We start from the raw sequence: 24,567 nt of genomic DNA, 5'->3' as shown, positions 1-24,567 counted from the left end.
CATCCTGGGAGCTCTTGAACTGGTTTCCCAGCTTCACTATCTTCTTCCCAAGCTCCAATGGGCTACATCTCCTGTACAAAAGCCTAGGGAGGCCCTGACTCCTGCCTCCCCATCTTGCCCCATGCTGGTCTCAGGGCCCTCCTCTTGGGCCCTCCTGTGCCATCCCACATGTCCTATTTTGACAAAATCAAGGTGCCTTTGGTCTCCTTTGTGCCCCAATGCATTCCAGTGACTCCTTCACAGATTCTATGTTCCTTTTTTGAAAGATACTTTGGAGATAACCATCCTTCTCCTCAAAGACAGAGGAGTAGGAGAGATCCAGAACAATGACAGGCCTTCCTCTTGACATATGTGCCCTCCTGCCCCATGCTGCTCTCAGGGCCCTCCTCCTGGGCCCTCCTGGGCCATCCCTATGTGCATTCTTATGAAAAGGGACTATGCTCAAGGAAAATTTGGTGAATACATAGTCCCAAGCCAGAGGCAAGTGGAGGCATTACCCAGAGCTCTCCCCACCATAGCCACCATCACTCCCTCCAATTCACTCCTTGCCTACACCTGGCCTGTCACTGGGGTGGCCTCTAATTCTCTCTCCAGCCTCCATTCCCCCAGCTGCATATGTACCATCTACAAGATCCGATTCAGAAGAATTATGGAGACTCGGACAGTGGCACATCAGGCCTAGGGGAGGAATTCAGACCAATCACTGGTTTAGGGAAAGAGAAAGAACATAAATTTGAGGGTCTTTGCAAGGAAGCATGGGCATTAACCCAAGAAAAGATGCCAGAAAGAAGGCCTGAGACATGGAACTCTATATGGAAGGGATAAAGGGGACAGTAATACCAACTGCAAGCAGAAGTCAAGAGTTCAATATCTCAGCTGTTGATCTGGCTGAGTTGTTGTCTCTATGAGGTAGGCACCAAAGGCCCAGAACTCCTGTCTTCAGGAAGAAGACTGACAAGGCTCTGGGCCACGTCCTGCTTACCTCCGCGTAGGACAGCTTGCGTGCAGGTCGATTAAGTAAACATACAGCCAGGAGAGTGACGGAGAGGGAGCAGAGGAATCCCAACAGGAACAGGACCACTTTAACGCAGAATTTAAAGTGCTTCAAGTTCTCCCATTTAGGAGTAACAAATTCAGCGGGGTTAAAAGGAATCTATCATTTTTCTTATTAAAAGTATAAACACAGCTCCGCAGAGAGGTAGTCACTTAACTTGACTTTATGGCCAGATTGTCTTTCCTCAGGCAGCCCTTTGCATACTCACCCCTGAGTCCCTCTCCTCCCCCCACTCTGGAGGAGGAAAGCCAGGAAGGATCTGGCTCTGAGGGGGTCTGAGACGAGCCAAGGCTCAGGACTTGACTCAGGGGTCCCCAGGGAGCAATCAGACAGGGCTGAGGACAAGCTGCCCCTTCCTCCTTAGTTTCATTCTGTTTCTCCTGAGTTTCTTCATTCTTGGCATTTTGTGTCTTTTCGGGACTCGGGCGACCCAGAGCCCCACAGCCAGGATTACCAAGAGCAAGAGGAAGAGCAACCCCTTGGCCAGGAGGCAGAAGGCTGTTGAGGACTTCTCAGAAGGATATTCGGGATCTGGGATGGAAGAAGTGAGGGAAAGGGGACTCAGCAGAGGGAGGCATGGAGTCAGATTGGGGACAGACTCCTGCCCCAGATTCCACTGAGGGGTCTCAAGTTCACAATCAGCTGACGTTCCTTTGCAAGTGCCTCTGCATATATATTCTCTGCAAAGAAGGTCGGGAACCAAGATCTAGGGAGCATTCTCAAGTTGAGTGAGAGAAGAAAAGAGACCTTCAGAAGTGGAGGCACTAGGAAAAGAGACAGTCCCCTCCCCAATGCCCTTCCTCCATGGGTGCAGTGAGGTTCTGGGTTTCATGTCTTCTCTCAGGAAGAGCTGGGAACACAGGTCTTGTGTGAGCTCAGGGTCTTTCTTTGGGTTCCTGATACCTGCACAGAAGGGCCCAGCAGGGGTGGGGCGAGAACTGATGTTGCTGACAGGGTTGCTGGCCCGGCAGGTGTAGGAGAGAGCACTGTCCCCGGGCCTCCAGGATGTGCTGAGGACAGGGCCTTCATGAACTGTGCCAGCATTGTCCCCCCAGGAGAGCCAGCTGTAGGTAACATCCATGTCTGCCTTCTCCACAGAGCATGTCAGGGACACATTACAGGCACGTTCTGCAGAGATCTTAAAGCTCACGGCAATTTGGGGCTCTGACAGCCTTCCTGGGTGAGGGGAAAACACAGAGACCCTGTAGAGAGTCAGGAATCAGATCTACTTTCCTAGCTCCCCAACCCTGGGGTGCTGGTGCTGCCCTCTGACAAACAAAAACAAATAAGCAAAAACAAACAAAACCCAGCCCCCACAGCACCTGTGGCTCCAGAGTCCCCAGGACACTTGCTAAGGTAGACACAGCTGCCTTTGCCATTTTCTGCCTCCCCTTTACGCCTTCTTCCCTCTCTCTTTTGTACCCTACCTTCCTCCAAACTCTATTCTGGCTCCTTGATCCCCCCCCCGAAATATTATCATCCCTCCCAGGGACATTTGTATTATAATCAGTGTCTCTTCAAGATTCGAGGTAGAGTGGATGTGACAGGCACACAGAAGAAATTTGGGTTCAAATAGATAAGATACTGATTAGCACCCCTCAAATCACACAGGGTGACAAGAGGCTCGAGAATGGAGCTGGCGTTCATGCCCAAAATGCACAGCCTCTCTGGAGGGTCTGTCCATGAAGCCCCCCGGGGGAAAGCCTCGCTGCCCAGAGCCTCCTGCCCCAGGTGCCTTCGCCTGAGGCTGCAGCTCGCAGCCTGGGGTTGGACAACCTAAAGATGGCCTGCCTTCTAGTCCAAGCCCCACAAATCACAACTCCAAGTTCTGAGACCCCTGCTCCATGGTATGGGTGGCTCAAGAGAGCCCAAAAAAGCAGCTTTGTGGGCCCCAACCTAAACTCACGGTAAACTCGTAGGTTGAAGAGCTGCAAGGCAGAGACCTGGGATGTGTTCAGGTTGACTTGCGCTTGGTAAAGCCCTGAGTCCTGCCAGCTCAGATTGCTGATGTGGAGGGAGAAGCTGGGCTCCAGGAAGCTCACGCGGCCCTGGTACCGGGGGTCAGTCACCGTGATGGCAGCAGGATACCCCTCTTTCCCCGGCACCACAGTTGCAAGCCTCTTGTGGGAGGACCAGATGATGTCCGCGACCTCCTCCTCACGTGGAATTTCCAGGGGGAGGTAAATGGACTCCTGAAGGACCGCAACCACTTCCTTGGGATCCACACCATCCCCAGAGTCCCCTTTTGCTGCAGATATGGGAAGAAAAGAGCTAGAACAGCCTAGCTGGGCAGCCCAGCTGTTCTGGGCTGCTGAGCCCAGCAGTGGGGCTGTAGCTCAACTTACCTGAGCAGCTGCTATGGCCCACACACTAAATCTCTACACCTTCCCTACACCTGATTTGAGCACTTACCAGCAGTTGGCACCCATCTGCCCCTTCGCCCACCCAACTTTACCTTCTCCTTTGCCATCCTGGGGCTGGTTTCCTTCCTTATCCCCAGATGTCCTCGTCTCTCCCTCCTGCCCTGAAGCCATATCCTATTCCTTGTTACTCCTGAAGATCTGACACATTTGTCCCCAAAGGAAGGGTCTCACTAGCCCTGCCCAGCAGAGCAGGAGAGCAGAGGGGGAAGAAGACAGGTATGAGTGGCAATCTCACCCTCCTGGAGCAGCAGGAGAAGGAACAGGCTGGGGAGGGCCACCATGTCAGCAGCTCCGGCCCCAGGACACACGACTTGGTGGGCCCCAGGGCTGTGATGAAGATTAGGTTACAAGACCCCTAGGGACAGTGCCAGCTCCGAGGGACTGAGGAGAGGGAAATGAGTCTGCCCCTAACCAGCAGCCCTCTAACTTCCTCCACCCTCACTAAGCCCCTCCCTGTCCATTAGGGAAAGAGTTCTCTCTTGGATTCTGACAGCTACTGACTCATGTAGCTCAGCCACCAAACTCAGCCCAAGTTCCCCTTCATCAATGAAGCCTTCCCAGACCTCTGTACATACCACACACCCTAAACTCTTAGAATACTCCCTAGCCTTTTTTTGGCTCCCAGCGTAGTCTGCCCCAGCTTCCTCTTGGCAGTTCCTCTGTTGCTGTGATCACTCCATATTATAAATATCCTATTACCCTCAGATAGATGCCATCTTCCATTTCTTCTGCATGCCCTACCGTTGTCACCCCCAAACTAAACACAATCTCAGCCCTCGGTTGATGTCTTTAGAATGAATGAATGAATGAATGAATGAACGAAGTCTTTGTATTTAAGGCTAGTTATGTTCCCATTTGAGAGACTACTCACAAGGGTGTCAATTTTTATTCTCTTTACAAAAAGAAGTTTGGATAGGAGAGTTGATCCAGGTCGTTAATATGAAAAGAAAAACATTAAATCATTCCAGAAGAATATGATGTTGAGCAAAACTATAGCAGGGCGGCGCCTGTGGCTCAATGGAGTAGGGCACCGGCCCTACATGCCGGAGGTGGCAGTTCAAACCCAATCTCGGCCAAAAACTGCAAAAAAAAAAAAAAAAAAACTAAAGCAAATCAGATTCGGGAGGAGACTGCAGAGGATCAGCGTTAGGAAAAAACTTTCCAGCACTGAGAGCTTCCAGGATGTGATGAGTCTCCTTGGAAGGTGGTTTCTCTACCTTGGTAGTCAAGCTAAGACTGGATACTCACTTGCATTATCTACACAATCTCTGATGTCTTCAGACTGGACAATCTTTAAGTTTTTTCTAATAATCATTTCTATGAGTCTGGCTGTGAACGAGGAAGTAAGAATGGTATTTCAAGATCAGGGTATGATGGAGGCAGACATTCAGTTTCAGTCCCATGCCAACATTTCACATTTGTAGATTAGTGAATCTAGAACTCAATTAAATATCTCTGGGGCAGCTTCTATGGTCCACACACTGTCCTTAGTGTTGGGGAGCTAGCAGTGACCAGAAATTTTGTTTTTATGTGTTTAGTTCTTATTTGTTAATTGTTTATCACACGTATTCATAGCTCAGGAACACAGGTCAGTGACAAACTTCTGTGTATAACAGCCTAAATTAATTTTTTATATTCCAAAATTACTTTGTGCTGTGAAAGATACCAGCCTTTCTCATCTCCTCAAAATCTTTCATAGAGTCATAATTTCCATAGAAATCTGCATATGCCTTCTTTCTTGGTTCAGCCACAACAAACTTACAGAAAGCTGCAACTCCCAGGGACACAGCAAATGCTCCAACAATATGAACACATGGGCATCTAGCCAAGAGGTCACGCATCTGAGGTTTGTCTGAAGCACTGGAAACCATGGCACTTGCTGTCCTTAATGGGTATACCAACCTCAAAGGATGGAAGGTGGGAAGCCACATCCTTCCTGGCTGAGGGAGAAACAAACTACTGACCGGGAATTTTAAATAGCGACTTTGTGAAGCTCAGAGGTTGGCAATGGACACTAGGCAAGTAACTCCAAGTTTAATGAGTCTTACCAAATGCAAAAATGGGCCACCTAGAACAAGGATATTTGACAAAGTGGGAGTCAGGAAAGTTGGGGGAAAGTTATCAGAGAGAGAGATGATATTTAAGGTGAGAACTCTAGCAGCAGTAGCATGTGCTAAGTGAGAAGAGAATCAAGAGAATAGTTCTCAAATTTCAATTTATGAGGATAAAGTCTCAGGAATTGGAATTTTTTCTTTTTTTTGAGACAAAGTCTCACTACATCACCCTTGGTAGAGTGGTATGGCATCACAGCTCACAGCAACCTCAAACTTTTGGGCTTAAGCAATTCTCTTGGCTCAGCCTCCCGAGTAACTGGGACCACAGGCGCCTGCCACAACACCTGGCTATTTTTGTTGTTGTTGTTGTTGTTGTTGTTATTGTTGCACTTGTCATTGTTATTTAGTAGACCTGGGCCAGGCTCAAACCCGCCAGCCTCAGTGTACGTGGCTGGCACCCTACTCACTGAGCTACAAGTGCCCAGCCGTGGGATTTTTTTTTTTTAAGGTAGATTAGGTTTTAGTCGGAGTATGAAACTTTTTTATACAAAAAAGTTGAATAAAATTAGATCCCACCAACCCCACTAATGGCTGCATGTGCCGCACCCACGGCACCACAGCCGTAGTGAGGCGGCGCTGTCCGCGTTCTAGAACGCCGGTAAGGAGGCTTGTGCTCCACGGAGCTTCGCCCCCAGCGACCCCTGCACAAACGGCATCAGAAACGGTGCTCTACGTGCCAAGTCACCCGCAGGAGCTTGAACGACCGTGGCAGTCTTTAAAATTTATCACTTTGTTTTTCTTTAACATAAGTCTGTGTGTTCTATTACTAATCACAATGTGCTTTCTCAGGGCCGGACCCATTACACTGCAGGATGAGATAAGGCACGAGCTTGCTAGGCTCAATGCCGCCTATAAGTCAGGCACTAAGATGTTTAAGTAATAAATACCTTCACAGTAAATACCAATAATTTCAGACAATATATAGATGTTTTGTTACAAGAAGAATCATTTATAACTAGAATAGACAATGATCATATACAAATCAAAATAGTACAATCACGCAAAGGCAGGGAAAGCAGAATAAACAGAAAAGTAAGAAATTATGCCAGCCTTCCCTTTGCCTTGAGCAGTTAGCAAAAAAATGCAAACCTTGTTATCTCTGGAAAGAGGAAGAAGCAAACAACTTCACAACCATGCTGAGACCAGCTCTTTTATAATAAGCTAAACTTTGTACTGTTTAGTCTGAACATGCTTTTGACTGTTATCAACAAAAGGCAGAGCAATTAAATTGTTGTTGAAAATGTCTCAAATAATCAGAACTTACCTAAGCATGAAAAACTGCAAACATAAAGGAAAGATCTGTACATCTAAGTAAATGATTGTAACTCTCCCACTAACTCAAAATAACTCTTGTGTATGACGCCCCCTGCCTGTAAGAAAAAGTGTATAAATACTTGCATGCTTTCACAGTGAAATTACAGCTGCATACTTTAACCCGTAGTGTGTCAGACTGTCATTCCTTCGCCGATCTCTCAACCTTCCTCGTTCCTTCTCCCTGCTTTCCCTCGGACTGAAGCCCACCGACAGGGTGGTCCGCGGCATGCATGCCCAAAGGAAATGAAATTGTAAGCACATCAAAGAGACACCTGCACTCCTGTGCTCATTGCGGTCTCATTCACTCTCTGGAAGAGAAGGAATCAACCCAAGTGGCCATCAACAGGTGAAAGGGTGAAGAAAATGTGATACCTCTGCTCATGATGGAGTACTGTTCATTAAAAAAGGGGGAAATCTTGACATTTGTTGATGACATGGATGAACCTGGAGGATGTGATATTAAGTGAACGAAACCAGGCAGAGAAAGACAAACACTGCGTGATCTCACTCATGAGCATCAGGACAGGTTCTCCTTAATTCCCATTGTAAATTCCACAAGACCAGATCTCTCTCACACTGCCTTTGATCTCCTGACACCTGTCACACTGCCAGCTCAGTGTAGCCGAGGCAGGAGGACATCCATTCTAACATCTTGCTGCTGTAGACACTTAAGGTTCCCTATAGCACAACCTGACTTCTACACTGCTGTCATGGGCAGTTTCATGACAGGGTCCACCCTGAAGTTTTCACCCTAGGAAGTCTCTGCTTTTCTGCTTCCAGGCTCCCTCTGCAATAGCATAAGGCTGCTCAACCTGAGAGCAGGTACAGCTGGGAAGCAGGTGTGGGGCTGTGCATGCACCATTCAGTGGACACCAAGTTATTGGGTAGATGTGGATAAATGTCCCAGCCCCCTGCCCTGTTCCATGGAACAATGTTCTCTGCGGTTCCTCAGAGGGATTGAGTCCCACAAGTACAAAGCAGCAATCAGCTACTAACACGCCCTTTTTTGGCTTTTCTCCCTTCCCTATCTCGTTTTCCTCATTCTTTCTTCTTGGATCATATCCCAGAAAGACATTCTCCACCCAAGTTCTTGTCAAAGGGTGTGCTTTGGAGGGAGACCAAACTAAGACATTATTGTATATGAGAAAGTAATTGCACCGGGAAAATTTAGATCTCCTCTCTCTCTGCTTGGGTTCTTAGGAGCATATAAGCCAATGAGAAATCATACTCTCACCCCTATTCTGATGAAACAGCTTTGGGAAAGAGGAAGAAGGGAAAAGCTGGCCTTGCTCTAATGGAGAGGCTGAAATGGGATCAATAAAGGGTCAAACCTCTGCTCAAACTCTCTCCTCAGCTTCTTTTTGGGTCTAGAAAGATAGGGACCCACACAGAGCCTTGGTCCTGGAGAAGCTATTAACAAGAAATTCCAGGCTCAGCGCCTGTGGCTCAAGTGACTAAGGCGCCAGTCACATACATCTGAGCTGGCGGGTTCGAATCCAGCCCAGGGCCCACCAAACAACAATGACGACTGCAACCAAAAAAATAGGTGGGTGTTGTGGCGGGCACCTGTAGTCCTAGCTACTTGGGAGGCTGAGGCAAGAGAATCACTTAAGCCCAGTAGTTGGAGGTTGCTGTGAGCTATGATGCCATGGCACTCTACCCAGGGTGACAGCTTGAGGCTCTGTCTCAAAAAAAAAAAAAAAAAAAAAAAAACAAGAAGTTCCAAATAAGTCACCTCCCTCCCAAGGCAAAGCATGTAGACACCTACATGTAACTTCTATTCTGGGGCCAGCCTGTGCACTTGATAGATGGTTTCCATGTTTCTTTACTTTTCTTTCTCTAGGTGTTACTGTTAAAAGGGTTGATTATTCCATGGAGCCATGAAAGTGGCTGGAGAGAACTGAAAGAGTTTGCAGACTGCTGAAGTGCACCCAAAGGAGCCATTAAGAAATGGAGGAGAAAAGAGTGTTTCTTACAGGAGGGACCAACCTGTGCGAGATCCTTGAGGTGGGCGTGAGCACAGCAGGTGGAGAACCGAGGAAGGGAGGTGAAGAAGAGTCTAGATGAGGCTACAATGAGGGACGGAGGCAGCTAACTAGGGCCTGGTAGACCTGTTGGAGAGTTGACAAGTTACACTGCACTCAGGAGGGTTACCTTTGACAGGGAGGAGAAACACAGGATGGGAGACAAAGAGAAAACAGCATAGAGGGAAAGTTTTAACACTGATTAAGTTTTAATACTGATTTTTTTTTGAGATTGGAGAAATTTGAACTTACTTAAATTCTGAGGGTAGAGACAGGAGGGAGAGGGGTTGAAAGCGTAGCAAAAGACAAGGGTTAAGGCAGCAAGGTTTCTCTCCCACCCGAGGGGAGAAGATGGAGGGAATTGAGAAAGAGGAAGAGAAATTGGCCTTAGGCTACTAGACAGTCCTCCACTATAATAAGAAAACATTCAGCTGGCACTGTGGCTCACGCCTGTAATCCCAGAACTCTGGGAGGCTAAACCAGGTGGATTGCCTGAGTTCACAAGTTTGAGACCAGACTGAGCAAGAGTGAGACCCCTGTCTTAAAAAAAAAAAAAAAATAGCCGGACACTGTGGTGGGCACCTGTAGTCCTAGCTACTCAGGAGGCTGAGGCAAGAGAATCGCTTGAGCCCAAGAGTTTGAGGTTGCTGTGAGCTATGGTGCCATGTTACTTTACCAAAGGTGACAAAGTAAGACTCTATAAGAAAGAAAGAGAGAGAGAGGGAAAGAGAGAGAGAGAGAGAGAAATGAGGGAGGGAGGGAGGAAACATTCACAAAAATAATTATATATATTTTTTGAGACAGAGTCTCACTTTGTCGCCCTCTGTAGAGTACTGTGACGTCACAGCTCACAGCAACCTCAAACTCTTGGGCTTAAGCGATTCTCACATCTTAGCCTCCCAAGTAGCTGGGACTACAGGCACCTGCCACAACACCCGACTATTTTTTTATTTTTTGGATGTAGTTGTCATTGTTTGGCAAGCCCGAGCTGGATTCGAACCTGCCAGCTCCAGTGTATGTGGCTGGCACCCTAGCCGCTGAGCTACAGGTGCCAAGCTATACACACACAAAAATTTAGCTTTAGAAATGAATTTTCGGGGCGGCGCCTGTGGCTCAGTGAGTAGGGCACCGGCCCCATATGCCGAGGGTGGCGGGTTCAAACCCAGCCCCGGACAAACTGCAACCAAAAAATAGCTGGGCATTGTGGCGGGCGCCTGTAGTCCCAGCTACTCCGGAGGCTGAGGCAAGAGAATCGCTTAAGCCCAGGAGTTGGAGGTTGCTGTGAGCCGTGTGATGCCACGGCACTCTACCCGAGGGCGGTACAGTGAGACTCTGTCTCTACAAAAAAAAAAAAAAAAGAAATGAATTTTCGAAAGCACATATCAGAAGATATACAACAGAAGAGGCATTGGTTACATTTTATCAGATTAATTGAATATTGGAGTGATTTCTAAAGAAAGCATGTATTTCGAATTGTAAAATCCTATGTTGTTTAATTACATATATTAATTTTATGTTTAATTAAATGTGAGATGGCTTGTTTTAAAATTATAAAACTTGTATGTTATCAAAACCTGGTATAGAAAGACACTTATTCTTAATACTTAACGGTTTTGTTGTTTCAGTTACTGTTAATAAAAAAAAACTCTTGGTGCCTATAAAGAAAAAGAGAGAGAGAGAAGAAAACATGGGCAGAGATGCAAACAAGTTTGTATGGGACAAGAAGTTAAAGCAGGCCCTGCCTGACGGTTTCTGTTTTCTCTGTAAAGTAGAGGTGAAGTTATCTTTTGAAACTGAAGTTCAGAGGGAAAGGCATTGCAGGAGAAGGCACGCAGTTTGAAACAGATGAGATGACAGTGTGTCCAGGTTTCCTGGGGACAGTTCCAGTTTAATGCCCTAGCCTAATGATCGATAGTGCCCCCTTTCACTCTCAGCAAAGTGTCCTGGTTTTGGTGGGGGGAGAAAGAAAGTATGCTGGTTTGGAGGACAAATTATGTGGTTACCCTAAAACAGTAGCAAAATCTTATTAGAAGAATCACAGTGAGATAGCTAACCTTGAAGCGTTCAAGGCTGCTGTTAGCTTTTCTGATCAACAAGCTGCCCTAATGATCTGGAAGGTGGCAGTGGGGTGGGTGGTGCATAAGAGCATGCACCTGGAGCCACACTGCTTTCTTTGTTCATCTGCAGAATGGGACACTCATAATACCCACGTTACAAGGTAGATGTGAAAATCAAATGAGAGAACACCCAGAAAGCATTCAGCACAGACCTTGGCACATGGTGAGGTCTCGGTGAATGGGAGTGGTGGCTATTACTGAAGGTTGGCTAAGCATAAAGACCACAGGCTTTGATATTATGAAGACCTGGGGCCCCTTGGTAATTGGCTGGGGTCTGTGGGTATTGAAGAGAAAACACAGGAAGTCTCTAACATAAGACACGTGAATAGGTTTATTCAAAAACATTATCTAGCAGCACCAATTAGCCCCTGATCTGAGGAGACCCGGCAGCAGTGTACAACCCAGATCGGTGTTTTCTGTGCCAACAGCCTGTTTACCAGATCAGCCCGTTGCACATGCATAGATGTAATGCGCCAGGCTGGTCCCCTGTAATCACGCTGCCTGAACAACTCACTCCTTGTCTGTCAGGCCTCCAGTATCCCGGGTGCTTCATGCACACACATCCTTCCCTCAACTCACCTCTTAAGTACAATTTGTCTGCCTTTTCTATAATGGACTCGCCGTGTGTTCCTCTGATTGCCTCAGGCTCACTGCTCTCCAACTGCAGGCTTTTGTACCTGCAGCACGCAGAGGGCTGGGTAAAATGCTGATTCCTTTGGCCCCACTCCACCCACCTAGTCAGGATGGAGGCTGTGTGGGGCGTGACCTGAGAATTCACCTGTTTATCAAGGTCCACGGGTGACTCCGCTGAACACTAGAGTTTGGGAATCACTATGCTTCACCTGCTCTTCTGTTCAGAGAGGAAGTTCCCCAGCCAGCCATGTCTTTTGTCTCCAATCACAAAAGGTTTCTTTCCATCTGAGTAAAGCCATGAAACGAAGCTCTCTGCTCGACTCTCAGTCTGGGATTTGGAGAACATGAGGGGGGCTCTGGGAGCTTTTAATCTGTTCTTCTCAGCTTTCTGAAGAGCCACATCACGGACTGTCACAGGGAGGCAGGTGCAAGGCCAGGGTGCTGCACCCTGAGACCCTCTGCTTGCATGTTTTCACATTTGGGGCTTCTGACACAGAACTTGCTTAAAAATGGGGCACTATTGCTAGAAGAAAACAAGTTTAGAATCTACGTATCATGTCCAACTCCTTATTTTAGAAATTAAAAACTATTATAAAAAACAAATAAAAACCAAACACCAAAGGTCCTGGCAGTGGACGGACTTTTGTAAGGTCAAACAGTTTAATAGCAAAGCTGGGGCCAAAATTCAGGTCTCCTGGTGTCTTGCTGGCAGGATTTTACTTGATAAAACCAATTTGAGATGTAACAGAACTCCAGAGTATCACGAAGGTCACCATATGCACATACATAGGAAAAATGGGAAATTGTAGCTAAAGGTACCTTTATTTAAAAAATACTCCTTACAAAATTATATAAAATATTTCTCTGTGTTGATATATAAATATAAAAAATATAAAATACAATATGAGTCTGTTAATTTCCTATTATGACGACCTTTGGGACACCCTGTCTATATGGCAGTGTCCTGGCACATAGAAAGCCAGGACATGTTATTATGGTTGGTGTCATAATTAATCTGTATTTATGTTCATTTGCACTTGTTATTATTAGTTTGTATCTGGGACAGGAAGTGCACAAAGAAAGCACAAAGGAAATGCAGGGCAGTGGCTTTTTGAGGATCAGCAGGCTGCCCCAAGGGGATCTACGCACATGAGGACATTTTTTGTTTTTTATCTTTTTTTCATAGTCACTTCAGCCCCATTCAGGGTCTGACTCTCCATGGCACAGGCTCAAACTCTAAGCCATCAATGACACTCAGCGAGATAAGCAGTATGCAGCAAACCAACAAATGATAACCTTAAGTATAAAGTACAGGGAGGAACACAAAGCAGGATTAAGGAACACAGCGGGATAGGGGCCGGTCCCCTTGGCTAGGGTGTTCAGACCAAACCTGTGAGGTGTGGCTGCTTGGCCTAACCTTTCCTCCCTCCCCGTACACAGTCAGCATGGGGAGCTATCCACAGCCACCAGGAAGCGTGGGGATAGAGGAAGGAGATGAGCTACAATTCAACACTTGGGTCACAACCTACCTTTGTGTCTATCTCTGGTGTGACTGTGGTCTGGCTGATGGAGTCCCCTTGGCGGAACCTGGATGGGCACTGTCAGGGTATACTTCTGCCACTCTTCTTTTATGACAGGTCCATGCCACCCTATCTCAATTTTCTAATAAGGTACAACCCTTCATTTGATCATTTGTTTCTTTAGGGATAATTTGCATATCTCATCTCTGATCTACTAAGTATCAACTCAGGACTCCTGGACTCAGAAGGCACTCTGGCAATCTCATTTTCTTCTTTTCCCCAGCTGCTTACTACTCACCTCTCCCTCCACCAATTTTTTTTTTTTTTTGCACTGAAGAATACTAACCCTTTTTCTTGAAGTCTGCTCTTCTGTTGTTGAGTACACAAATGCTCTCTCTTCCCTGTCAAGTTCCCCAAAGAGCTTGTCACAAGTTTCATGTCACCCATGGCACTCTACTCTCTGGGTCAAATCCTTCTACCTAGGGGAGAGAGAGGTTGTCTGGGATTCTGACTGTGGGACGCTGAAGGAGGCATGGAGTTTGGGCCATCAGAGTGTGAGGCTTGATTTCCTGGACCTGAGAGGTTCCCCTTCTCTGGTGGCTAAGAGGAGGGAAAGACCCTGGGGGTTCCCCCTCAAACTAGTAGAAGAGGAAATAAAGGGACAGAAGCAGAAGTGAAAGATTTAGGGGTAGCCGCTATAACTGCTCTGTGGCTGGGGAAGAAGAGGTGTAGAGAAGAATTTTCCTGGGATTGATAATTCCCAGCAGTAGGATAGCCAGCCTGATTGACCAGAGGTAGGCTTTAATCTTCCCTTTCCATGGCTCACCTTTTGAGGTATTCCCTAAAGGCCATGCACTTCTTCCTCTAGAACAGTGGTTGCTGGACTTTAAAAGGTATAGTCCATCTTACACTTTGCTCAAACTCCAAGGCAACTCCTTGGAGCCCTAAGGCTTCTAGGGAGCCTCATCTGCTCAGAGGTTACAAATGGGCAAAGAAATGGGGCAGCATTAGCTGGTGGAATTCCTCCACTTCCACTTCCCTTTCATCTAGAATGGCTAGAATTTCACCTATTTTCATACTGGACTTACAAAAAGATTTCCCTTGGGGAAAAAAAAAATCTTCCCTTAAAAAGCCTCTCACCCACTCCATGCAAAATCCTTTGAAGTAGTGCTGATCACCTTTTTTATGGCCTAAATCCCACAGAAGAGTGCTAAGTGCTCCTACACATAACCAGGGCTCAGACAGAGGTCCTCAGAGTCGATGCGGGGTGGAGCCCCCACAGAAAATCACTGAAGTGGTTTAGCAGGATGATCAGAGCGTTGCATCCCAAGGCACACCACACAGGGGCCATGCAGACTCACCCACTGACATGCTTTGCTGCAATGTCCATGGCCTATGCAGAAGGGTGTGATCTATAAAGCAGGAATATTCAAGAGGGCCATGGAAAAACGTGGCTAAAGATGCTGTTCACTATCATCACACAGTGCCCTTTTGAGAAAAGATGCCTCCCAGTGGCAAGAACAGCAGGGCCAGGTGCCTGGCAGCCCTGTGATTTTGTAGCAGACTTTGTTGCCCTCCTGCACTTGCTGCCAGAAAGCACGGGGCCCCAGCTGCAGCCTCCCCATTGCCATGGAGAGCACACCAAAACCTGCCATTTGGATACCAGCTTGTCCCTTGCTGCAACTTATTTTCCTGCCCTCCTTTCTCCTAACTTCATGTTCCTAAATGATTGGTATTTCATTTTGTGAAGTTGCATGCATTTTGTAAGCGTTTAGCCCAGCGTAGGGTGAGAACACGGCCCACATAGGGCTACCCTTCCTTCTGACTCCAGTTGCAAGTTCAGGAGGTTCCAAAAACTAGCTTTGGTTTACATAATTTGCTAGAAGGACTCACAAAGCACACAGCTGTTTTACTTGTGGGTATGGCTTATCATGGGGAAAGGATGAGGATTAAAACCAGTTTAGGGAGGAAGCATGTAGGAGTTCAGAGAAGCACACCGTTTGTCCTCTCCACCGAGTTGGGACACTGCCATCAGTTTGCGTCAAAAGACACAGAGTATTTCCACTCAGGAAAGTTCCTCCAGGCCTCAGAGATTTTGCTGGAGTCAGATCACACACTACCCAAGGGCGGGCCTTGAGCCACCAGCCCTTCCAAAGGCCAAGCTGATAGCTTTAGACGCAAGTCGCTCTAAGGTGAGAATGATACTCCTTGGCCTAAAAGCCCCATTATAAACTCACTGCTGGACTGTCTAAGTCTGAGGCCCCTAGACAAACAAAGACACTCCTACCAGATATGGCATTCCAGAGCTCAGAGATCACCACCCAGTAGCTAAGGGCAAAGGCCAGACCTCTCTCTCGGGCAGCTTGATTCTTCCCTAGGCAACATATAAATTCCAGCTTTAGAACAAGGTGAGAAGAAAAAAAGACAAAAACCGGGCGGCACCTGTGGCTCAGTGAGTAGGGCATCAGCCCATATACCAAGGGTGGTAGGTTCAAACCCAGCCCCAGTCAAACTGCAACAAAAATATAGCCGGGCATTGTGGCAGGCAATTGTGTAGTCCCAGCTACTCGGGAGGCTGAGGCAAGAGAATCGCCTAAGCCCAGGAACTGGAGATTGCTGTGAGCTTTGTGACGCCACTGAGGGCGACAAAGTAAGACTCTGTCTCTAGCAAAAAAAAAGAAAAAAAGACAAAAACCAACCAATCAAAACAGATCAGTCAGGCTGACCAGATTCCTGAGAGTGCCCCTTACTGACAATGACACTACTGAGAACAAGGTCCCTAGGTGTTGAGCTCCAGAGGGAGGGGCTGGCCATGCTGCTTGTGGTAGCCTGGGTGGGAGGAGACCCCAGGGTGCTGCTCAGCTCTGCATGAGGTGAGGAGAGACATCGGTCAGTGCCCTCTGAGACCAGGGAAGACGTGCACATGTTGGCACAGATCAAGCCTGACTCAGTCCCATCTGTCACCTACTTTACTGGGTAAAAGACGACTCCCAGCTATAGGTCAGGTCAGTGATTTTCACTGGTGTGCTGTGAAAATTTCTAAAGCTCATTAATTAAATTATTTTCAAGAGAAGTTCAACACACAGTAAGTATATTCTGTTTTTTACTTTGTTTTGATCAACATAATTTAAGTGTGCCATGGAAGCTTAACTACTGGTTCAAATGTGCCATGAGATAAAAAAGGTTGAAACATACTGAGTTAGGAAGTGCAATGGAAGGCGGGAGTCCAGGCTGCTTTGCAGGGCCATTTAGGAAGGACGCCGGGCCAGGTTCATAGTTGACATCTGGGCTACAGCACCTCAGAGCTGCTGTCAGGATCTTCAGAAGCATCTGGACAAAACAGAACTAGCCACTGTTTCTCTCCCGGCACTCTGAGTCATCCTGGGGAAGAAGAGGCCTGGGGTTCCTGAAAAATCCATCTGTGAGGCTATGGAATCTCCTCTGCAGAGAGGTACACAGGTCCCTGCCAGCAGCTCCCCCCAGCAACACAGGGGAGCAGGAAATGTGGCCAGCTCTGAGGGGAGGGTGTCTATAGGCCCCAGAGAGTAATGAGGGCCCAGCTGAGGATGCCGGGGCCCTGTGGGTCCCCCCAACCCATCTGCACACAGGCCCCTCTCACATCTTGCCCTCCTCTCACATCCACCATGGGCGTGTGTCTCTGCCTGTGCCCCCGCTCGCACCTAGACCGCAGCCTAATAGTGGGACAGATCTAGATGGCTCAGAGTTGGCAAGATCTCAGGGAACGGGTTCTCTGCAAGGATCCGCAGTTTCTGCTTCCCTTTCTTACTTGCACGACACTTGAGACTTCACACGTCTGCCTCCTCCAAGCCCTCCGGGCTGGTGAGGGTGAGGAGGAAGCTGTTACTCCAGGATCCGGCACGCAGAGCCCTGCTGGGGGACAAGATGCACCATCTAGGGAGGCTTCTGGACTTACCCTTTTCTCTGGAGACACGGCTCTGGGCCTCCGCAGAGTAGTTCCCTGGGTCCTGCTCTGATTTTACATAAAGGAGGGAGATGTCTCAGCCACGGAGAAGCAGAATAGTAAGTACGGTGGAGGGAACCCTCTGGCCACGTGGAAGAGCACTGCCACTCCTCCCTCCACAGCGCCAGGGGGCCACTGCACGGAGTGAGCAGAGGACGGGACACAGAGCTGGGAAGGCACATGAGGCAGGAGGGTCAGCCTGACCCTGCAGGTCCCCAGCTCCCCCCAGCGCAGGGACCCTTCTTCCCACTCCTAGGTGATCTCACTGCCTGATGTTCAATCCCCTGGGGAGTGTCTCCATCCTCGACTCTCTTATCCTGTGCCCTGATTTCCAGCTAGCGGTTGTTTCTGGACCTGACCATTCAGGGGCCACCTCACACCAGCAAAGCCCAAAGTCTCCCTCCTTAACCCTGGGGTGCAGAGCTCTGGGTGGAGGGCCCTGCCCTGCAAGGTGGGGCCCTCACTGTGGAAGGAGAAGAGGAGCCAGGAGGCGGACTACTGGGGGTGTGGCTTGGGCTGATAATCTGTGTGTCACCAGGTGAGCTCAGCACAGGAGGTGGAACAGCCCAGGGGAGATGCAGGCCCGGGGCTCAGGAGGGCAGTACTGTACAGCACAGCCCTGGAGGCTGAAGCCTGAGCTTCTGCACTTCACCATCTGAAGCCCTGTGACCCACACAGGAGACAGTTTCATCCTCAGGACCTGTCCTCTTGTCCTTGCCCAGAAGCTCTGAAATGACTTTCACATAGCTAAAAGTCAGAGCTAGAAGGGGCATTTGAGGTCTTCTAGTCCACAGCTCAGGTGAGTGGCAGCTTGCCCAGGCTCTTCCTAACCTGTCTTTAGCATATCTTGCCCCATTCTGCTGGCTCCAGATGTGCCCCTTGTAGATAGGGGGACACGGGACAGCATCACAGGCCTCCTCAGGGCCCCACGTATTGACCCAACATCAGGAGCAAGCAGAGAGAGGGGTCCTGCTCAGGAAGCTACAGAGCCATAGAGAATGCACCCCTGAGCACCACCTGCTGCCCCCCCCCAAGTTGGTGACTCGCCTTGGACTTGAACCATGGCAGTCCCTGAGGTCAGTGTGATGTCACCTGCCCCGTGCAGCAGTACTGCTTTTCACTGCTTCTGTCCCCATAGACAGAGTCTGGTTGTCCTTAGAGAAATGAAGGATTTCTCTGTCTTTGCAGAACTCACCTGGGTCAGTGTTGAATGCTTCCTCTCCTGGCACCACACAGTCGGGGTGTCTTCTTCATATACAGGGTTTGGCCAGACTTGAAAGCATAGCCAGCCTGAGACAGAGGGACAGGGTCAACCCTGGAGCTTGTCCGATCAGTCACTTTTTCCCTCCATCCCCCAGCCTGAGGCGTCCCACTGGGGATGGAGGCACCTCCACCCCTCCTACTGTCTCCAGCCTTGGGGGCAGCCAGGGAAGGGCCTCTGCTTCCCCCTCCCTCCTTTCTCTCCATCCTCTTTCCCTTCTGTTCTTCTCTACCCTTTCCTTTTTCTTTTCCTATTTCCTCTCTCCCTGACACTGTCATATATTGGGTTTTCCTCCTTGTCGACACGTTTGGTTCCAGCTGGCATCCTCCCAGTCACGTAGCTATCTTATTCCTCCTGACAGCCCAGGAGGGCAGGGTGGACCGTGAACTCAAGCATACGCATGGATACATGCAGGGTCACAAAATTGAAAGCTCACCAAACTCCCCATCACAGGGACCAGCAAAGGAGAAAAGTGAGAGTGATGAGATCAGATACCAAGGGCTTCCTGACAGGCGGAGTGGTTAAATGGGGCAGGTGCATGCGGGCTCCCTTACCCCTCCCCCATGGATCGGGAGAGTGCCAGCCCCCTCTCCACACAGCCATGGACAGTTCCTGATGAGCTGTGCAGGAACATCTCTGCCTGGTGTCTGGACATCCATGGCATGCACCTCCCCACTTCCCTTCCTCCCTGCTTTAGGGAAACAAGGAAAGGAGGCCAGGTGGTACCTAGGGACTCTATCCTCTAAGAAGTAGCAGAAAGGACAAGCATGGGAGTGGGGTAGGGGGAGGAGGTGGGTAACTCTGTGGAAGAGAACTTGACTTTGGTGTCAGTTACTAGGGGGAAGGGGGAACCTTAGATCTGGTGAGGTCAGTTGTAGGCAGGTGAAAGGATTTCCTAATCTCTCAGGGCTCAGGCTTCTCCTTGAGGGAGAAGGACAGTCAATGGACAAGGACAGTCCTCTGGATCACAGACGCCAGGATGTCCAGGAACTAAGAAGGGAGGCAGACAGAGACGAGCACACCAAATCTTATAAGAGATTCCTGCCACTCATTTTCTTTTTAAGTTTCCCTTTTGTTTTCCCTAGTATTCAATAAAACTAGTCCGAAAGTACCAAGGTGCCTGTCTCAGCGCTGTGTTGAAGCGGAAGCAAATTTCCCCAAAGTCTAGATGGTAGACAGCAGTAACCCAGGAGACACCCCAAGGGAAGGTGGACCACAAAACCAGAGAGAACCTGGGTCTACGGGATCCAGCTGCTCTCCTCACCAGAAGGTCCTTCTCTGGCCCAACATCAGTGGTTCTGAGTTTGGTCACTAGAAAGAAGGCAGAATTTTCTTAGAAAAAATGTAGACAGGGCGGCGCCTGTGGCTCAAAGGGTATATGCCAGAGGTGGTGGGTTCAAACCCAGCCCTGGCCAAAAACTGCAAAAAAAAAAAAAAAAAGTAGACAGAGCAGTAACTGACTCTCCTCTTGTAGCAAGGGTTCGTCTCCTGTTCTGTACCAACTTTCCCCCAAACTAACCCCAGAAATATTTAATTTGTGTGAAAATATGGATTGTTTTTGGTTCAGAGGGATAGGAGTCCATTTATGACTATTTAGCACGAGGCACTTAACTGTGTGTCATCAGGGCTGTCTGTGTCACTTCCTTTCAATGTCTATTTGATCGAGTTCAGTTTTCCAAGTTTGCCGTTCACTTATCCTGAATAGAAAACCCAGTAAAACTGGTGTGGGCAGAGAGGTCGCAATGCTGGCTTCGAACGGAACCTGCAACTTTCTGTTCAAGATCATTCTTTTTTAAGCACCAAAGGAAGCAAGAAAAGTTTTATTTTCTCTGTTGCACCCCTCTTATAAAAGAATTTGTTATGTAAAATTTGGATTCAATCACAAGGCCACATTTAAGGACCAGGAAGGCCACAGGTTCCCTCAAAGCCGCAGGTTCCCTGCCCCTGAAGGTGGTATGGTTTGAGCAGTTTTGGCAAAACCACTCTCAATCACCTTTCTGTGGGACACCACCCAGCACACAAGAAAGTCCACTGATTTCTTTTTGGTGTTCACTATCTTCCCCAAGTTCTCCTTTGAAGATGCAAATGCTGCCAGGAAGTTAGGAGGAAGCCACATCATAGCTCTGTTTAGAAACTGTTCTATGGGGTTTCTAAATGTTCAGCAAAATGTAAATCTCCTTGGATGAGCAGGGTTAGATGAAGCTGTGAGCTCATTCTGGTGAATAATGTGCAAGCTTAGGAATTTAAAGCAAAGTGCTTCGAGTCAGTCTGAGCTTCAGAAGGCAAGAGCTAGAAGTCAGAGTGTGGGAGCCGAAAGATATTTTCTTGGCTGGAAGAAACCATCATGAAACTCTCTACCATGAATGGCCTACAGAAAACAACACCAGGCAACCTTTTTTTTTTTTTTTTTTTGACTTCGAGTCAACAAAAGTTTATTTAATCCCACTACACAGGAGTCGAGTCACTGTGTCTGGTAAAACCGAGGACACCAACTTGCATAGATGTCACCTGCCCTGGTATAGCCACTCAGGACAACACGTGAGTGGAAACACAAAGCCAGCGCCAGATTACTGGGAGAGTTCACAGAAGGGAGGTAACCCGTCTAGTTGGGGATCTCAAAAATGGCACTGGGAAGGGGTTTGGAGGCAGCTATAAGTACAATAAATTGCACAGGAAGGAACTGGCACAGAGACAGGAAACCACAGGTGTTTTAGGAAAAATGGGATGGGTGGTGTGGATGGAGCACAGGGTAGGAGTTAGTGGAAAATGAGGATCTGAGAAGATTGGGACCCTCTGAGCAACACCAAGGCAAAGGTGGTGGAAAGCGAGTCAGCTCAGGGGTCTCCCATTCTCTTTCGTTTCTTCTGCTGAGGGTTCAACCCCGACCACACAGCAGAATAATCAGCCCCAGGCAGGCCCAGCTTCCACAGGGAGCTGAGCCCTTGGGGCCACTCCTGTCCTCTCATCTGGCTCCGTTTCCTTCCTCCCTCGGTTACCCTTCCCAGCCGGATCCCGCCACCAGCCTCCATACTCTCTGCCCTCTTATGTCTTTACTTCACAGCTGTCTGTTCTCTTTTGAAAGTGACAAGTGATAGAAAGGTACCAACCTCATTCCCAACACCTGCCCACCTTCTCCACCGATGGTCAACAGAGACCCCTGGGGAGCAGGAGCTAAGGAGAGTTCATGCACCTAATTTGAGAGCTCAGCCTCCGCCCTGCCCACTTTTCACTCTCTGACTCTCCATGTCAGTGTGTGAATTTCCTTCTCCATGTCGGATGGCAGGAGCAATCCCAGGAAGGAGCAGCATACACCACACATACCAGAGGACCAGGGCCCCTTGATGTGCCAGGGGGCTGCAGAGACAGGTTGCTACTTCCCCCCTGTTAGGGGCTGCATCGTGCCCTCGGAAATCCATATGTTGACGTCCTAACCCCTGTTATCTCAGAATGTGAGATAGGGTATCTATGTATACACGTAATTAAGTTAAAATGAGACCTTCAGAGTGGGCCCTCATCCAATCTGATTGGGGTCCTTAGAAGAAGAAGAAATTAGAAGACAACTCTCCATTCCCCAGCACCCCTTCCCCCCCCCCACACTCACACTTCTCCCAGTCACCTTCAATTCCTAATAAGACCCACTTCAAATTCCCCCTCCTCAGTAGTTTCCTGGACAGACACAAGCTGAGGAAGCCATGCCTCTTTTTGTGTTATTTTTAGCATCTACTAATATCTCTTAAGGCATTTACCAAACTGCCCTTGCAATTCTTTGTGCCTTAGGGAAATCTGGTGGGTAGGCAAAAAGTCGTCTCTGCATCCTCAACACTAGTTATACACGGCACATCCTGAGTGCTCAGATTTCATGTAACTGAACATGTCTAGATATGCCCGTGTGTGAGTAAACATACACATGCATGTGTGTGTGAAACATAATGACATTAAAGTGACATTTCTAGCTTATATCCCAATATCTTGGCTAGTCCTTCACCCCAGCTAGACTCCTCTCTCATCAACTCATGCTCAGGCCCAGCTGCTGCCTCCTAGGCCCACAAGCAGTCTGTGTGTCTTCAGACTTTGTAGAGTGTGGCACATGTGACAGGTGGTTATTTGAGAGGCCCTGGACTGAAGTATCACCATCGCTGGATGTGTTCTGGGAGTCAGAGGGGGACAGGGAGAGTCCCCTTTCCTAGAGAAGGGGTCCTCAAGTTGTCAAGAAAAGAAAGAAATCAGACCCCACCCAAGGGGAGGTTTTTAACCAAATTTTTTTCTTTGTTTAATTCAACTTGGTTTCTATTACTTGCAAGTAAAAGACTTTAGATCTACTCAAAATGTCACTGCCAGGAAGGAGATAATCTGATTGAGAAATCAAGCTCAGATTGAAAGTCAGTGTTGGCCAGGACACTGACAGTGCAGTTAATCCTAGTGGCAGAGCAGGTGGGGGGGATGGGCTGGCGGGGCTAAGTGACCTCTCAGGTCCTTTCTAGGAGGACAGAAATGCCTCCTCTGGCCAATGGTTCTGTCCAGTCTCTTCCCCCAACTAAAATGAGAAGCAAAAGGCAGGAAGAAGGGCTCCCATAAATATGCAGCTCCCTCAGGGACAGAAACCAGTGGAACTCCCAGCAGAGGGCTCCGTGGCAGTAAGGGGCCAGAGCTGAGGAAGACAAGAGACACCAGGAGAAAGAAGGCTGTGTGTGTGTCTCTGTTAGTAGCAGCCAAGGCTGCAGATTTTATTTTAAGATGGTAGGTCTTGCTATGTCACCCAGGCTGGTCTCAAACTTCAGGCTCAAGTAATCTTCCAGCCTCAGCCACTTGAATAGCTGGGATTACAAATTCACTCCACCATGCCAGGCTAATGGTACAGATTTGATGGAGCAGGGGAGATAGTCTCTCCCAGGAGCAGACTGAGCTAAGTGACACAGATGGTAAGAGGAGGAAGCAGAAAAACTGTGGTCCCAGACTAGCTTTCCTTATGTGATTGTGAAAACAGCCACCCTTTGTGTAGGCTGAATAATGGTCCCCCCAAGATGTCCACTCCCTAATCCCCAGACCTGCCAATGCTAGGTTATATGGCAAAACACACTTTGTAGATGTGATTAAATTAAGAATCTTGGGATGGGGAATTAGTCTGGATCATTGGGGTGGGTCTAATGTAAGCACAAGGGTCCTTTTAGTAGCCATATGATGACAGAATCAAAGGGAAGCCAAGTCAGAAATAGAAGATGTTTCTAAAGGAGGACGGAGGCCACAAACAAACACTTTTATTCTTTTCTTTTTTTTCTTTTTTTGAGACAGAGTCTCAAGCTGTTGCCCTGGGTAGAGTGCCATGGTGTCATCATAGCTCACAACAACCATGAACTCTTGGGCTCAAGAGATCCTCTTGCCTCAGTTTTTTCTATTTTTAGTAGAAACTAGGGCTCACTCTTTCACTTTTGCTCAGGCTGCTCTCAAAACCCTTGTATTCTTTAGTAAATGGCAGCTGCCTTGGAGTGCTGCTTTGAGTGTTAAATGGCTCACTACGCGTAATAGTAATTGTTTAATAAATACTCACTATTATAATTATCCTTGGATCTTTCAGAGCTGCACAGTCCAATATGGCACACATAGCCACGTGTCTATCCAACCCTAGAAATGTGGCTTTTCTGAATTGAGCATACTATAAGTATAAAATGCACCCCAAACACCAAAGACGAGTATGAAAACAATGCATGTCAGATAGCTCAATAATTTTAACATTGAGCGGGTATTAATATAGTTTTGATCTATCAGATTAAATAAAATATATTATTGAAGTTAAATTTCGCCTGTTTCCTCTTGCCTTTTTCAATGTGGCTCACATCATATTTCTATGACCGTGCGCCTCTGACTCCTTGCTGAATGGAACTGCCTAGAGGCAGAACCTACACATTCAGGGAAGAGATGTCTGCACTGACCTCCTTACCGCTGCCCCGGCACTCTTCTGCCCTCTGCTCTCCATTTCCCATCATGCTGGCTGAGGAACATCCCGGGAGCACCCTTAATTCTTGACCGACACATGTGGTTAAACCAAGAGAGCAAATTCAGTTGGCCTCAGACACAGCACAGGCCCCTGTACCAGGCAGATCACGCCTTTCTCTGCAGGCACCTGGGCC

At 48.1% G+C, this 24,567-nt stretch overlaps 1 protein-coding gene across 1 annotated transcript; it reads right to left on the bottom strand.

Annotated features, from left to right (window-relative positions):
* Positions 1-791: 791 nt before the first annotated feature.
* Positions 792-6,055, bottom strand: SLAMF9 (SLAM family member 9). The gene is made up of 4 exons (XM_053608093.1): positions 3,713-6,055; positions 2,961-3,302; positions 1,958-2,230; positions 792-1,585 (listed from the first exon to the last, which is right to left on the bottom strand). The coding sequence occupies exons 1-4, from the start codon at positions 3,756-3,758 to the stop codon at positions 1,380-1,382; spliced, it is 867 nt and encodes a 288-aa protein (XP_053464068.1). The 5' UTR covers positions 3,759-6,055; the 3' UTR covers positions 792-1,379.
* Between the last annotated feature and the right edge of the window lie 18,512 nt (positions 6,056-24,567).

The sequence above is a fragment of the Nycticebus coucang genome, chromosome 10 (genome assembly GCF_027406575.1).
Source record: "Nycticebus coucang isolate mNycCou1 chromosome 10, mNycCou1.pri, whole genome shotgun sequence".
Taxonomy (NCBI): domain Eukaryota; kingdom Metazoa; phylum Chordata; class Mammalia; order Primates; family Lorisidae; genus Nycticebus; species Nycticebus coucang.
Note: the sequence above shows the minus strand (reverse complement) of the source record. Positions and strands in the feature narration are given on the sequence as shown.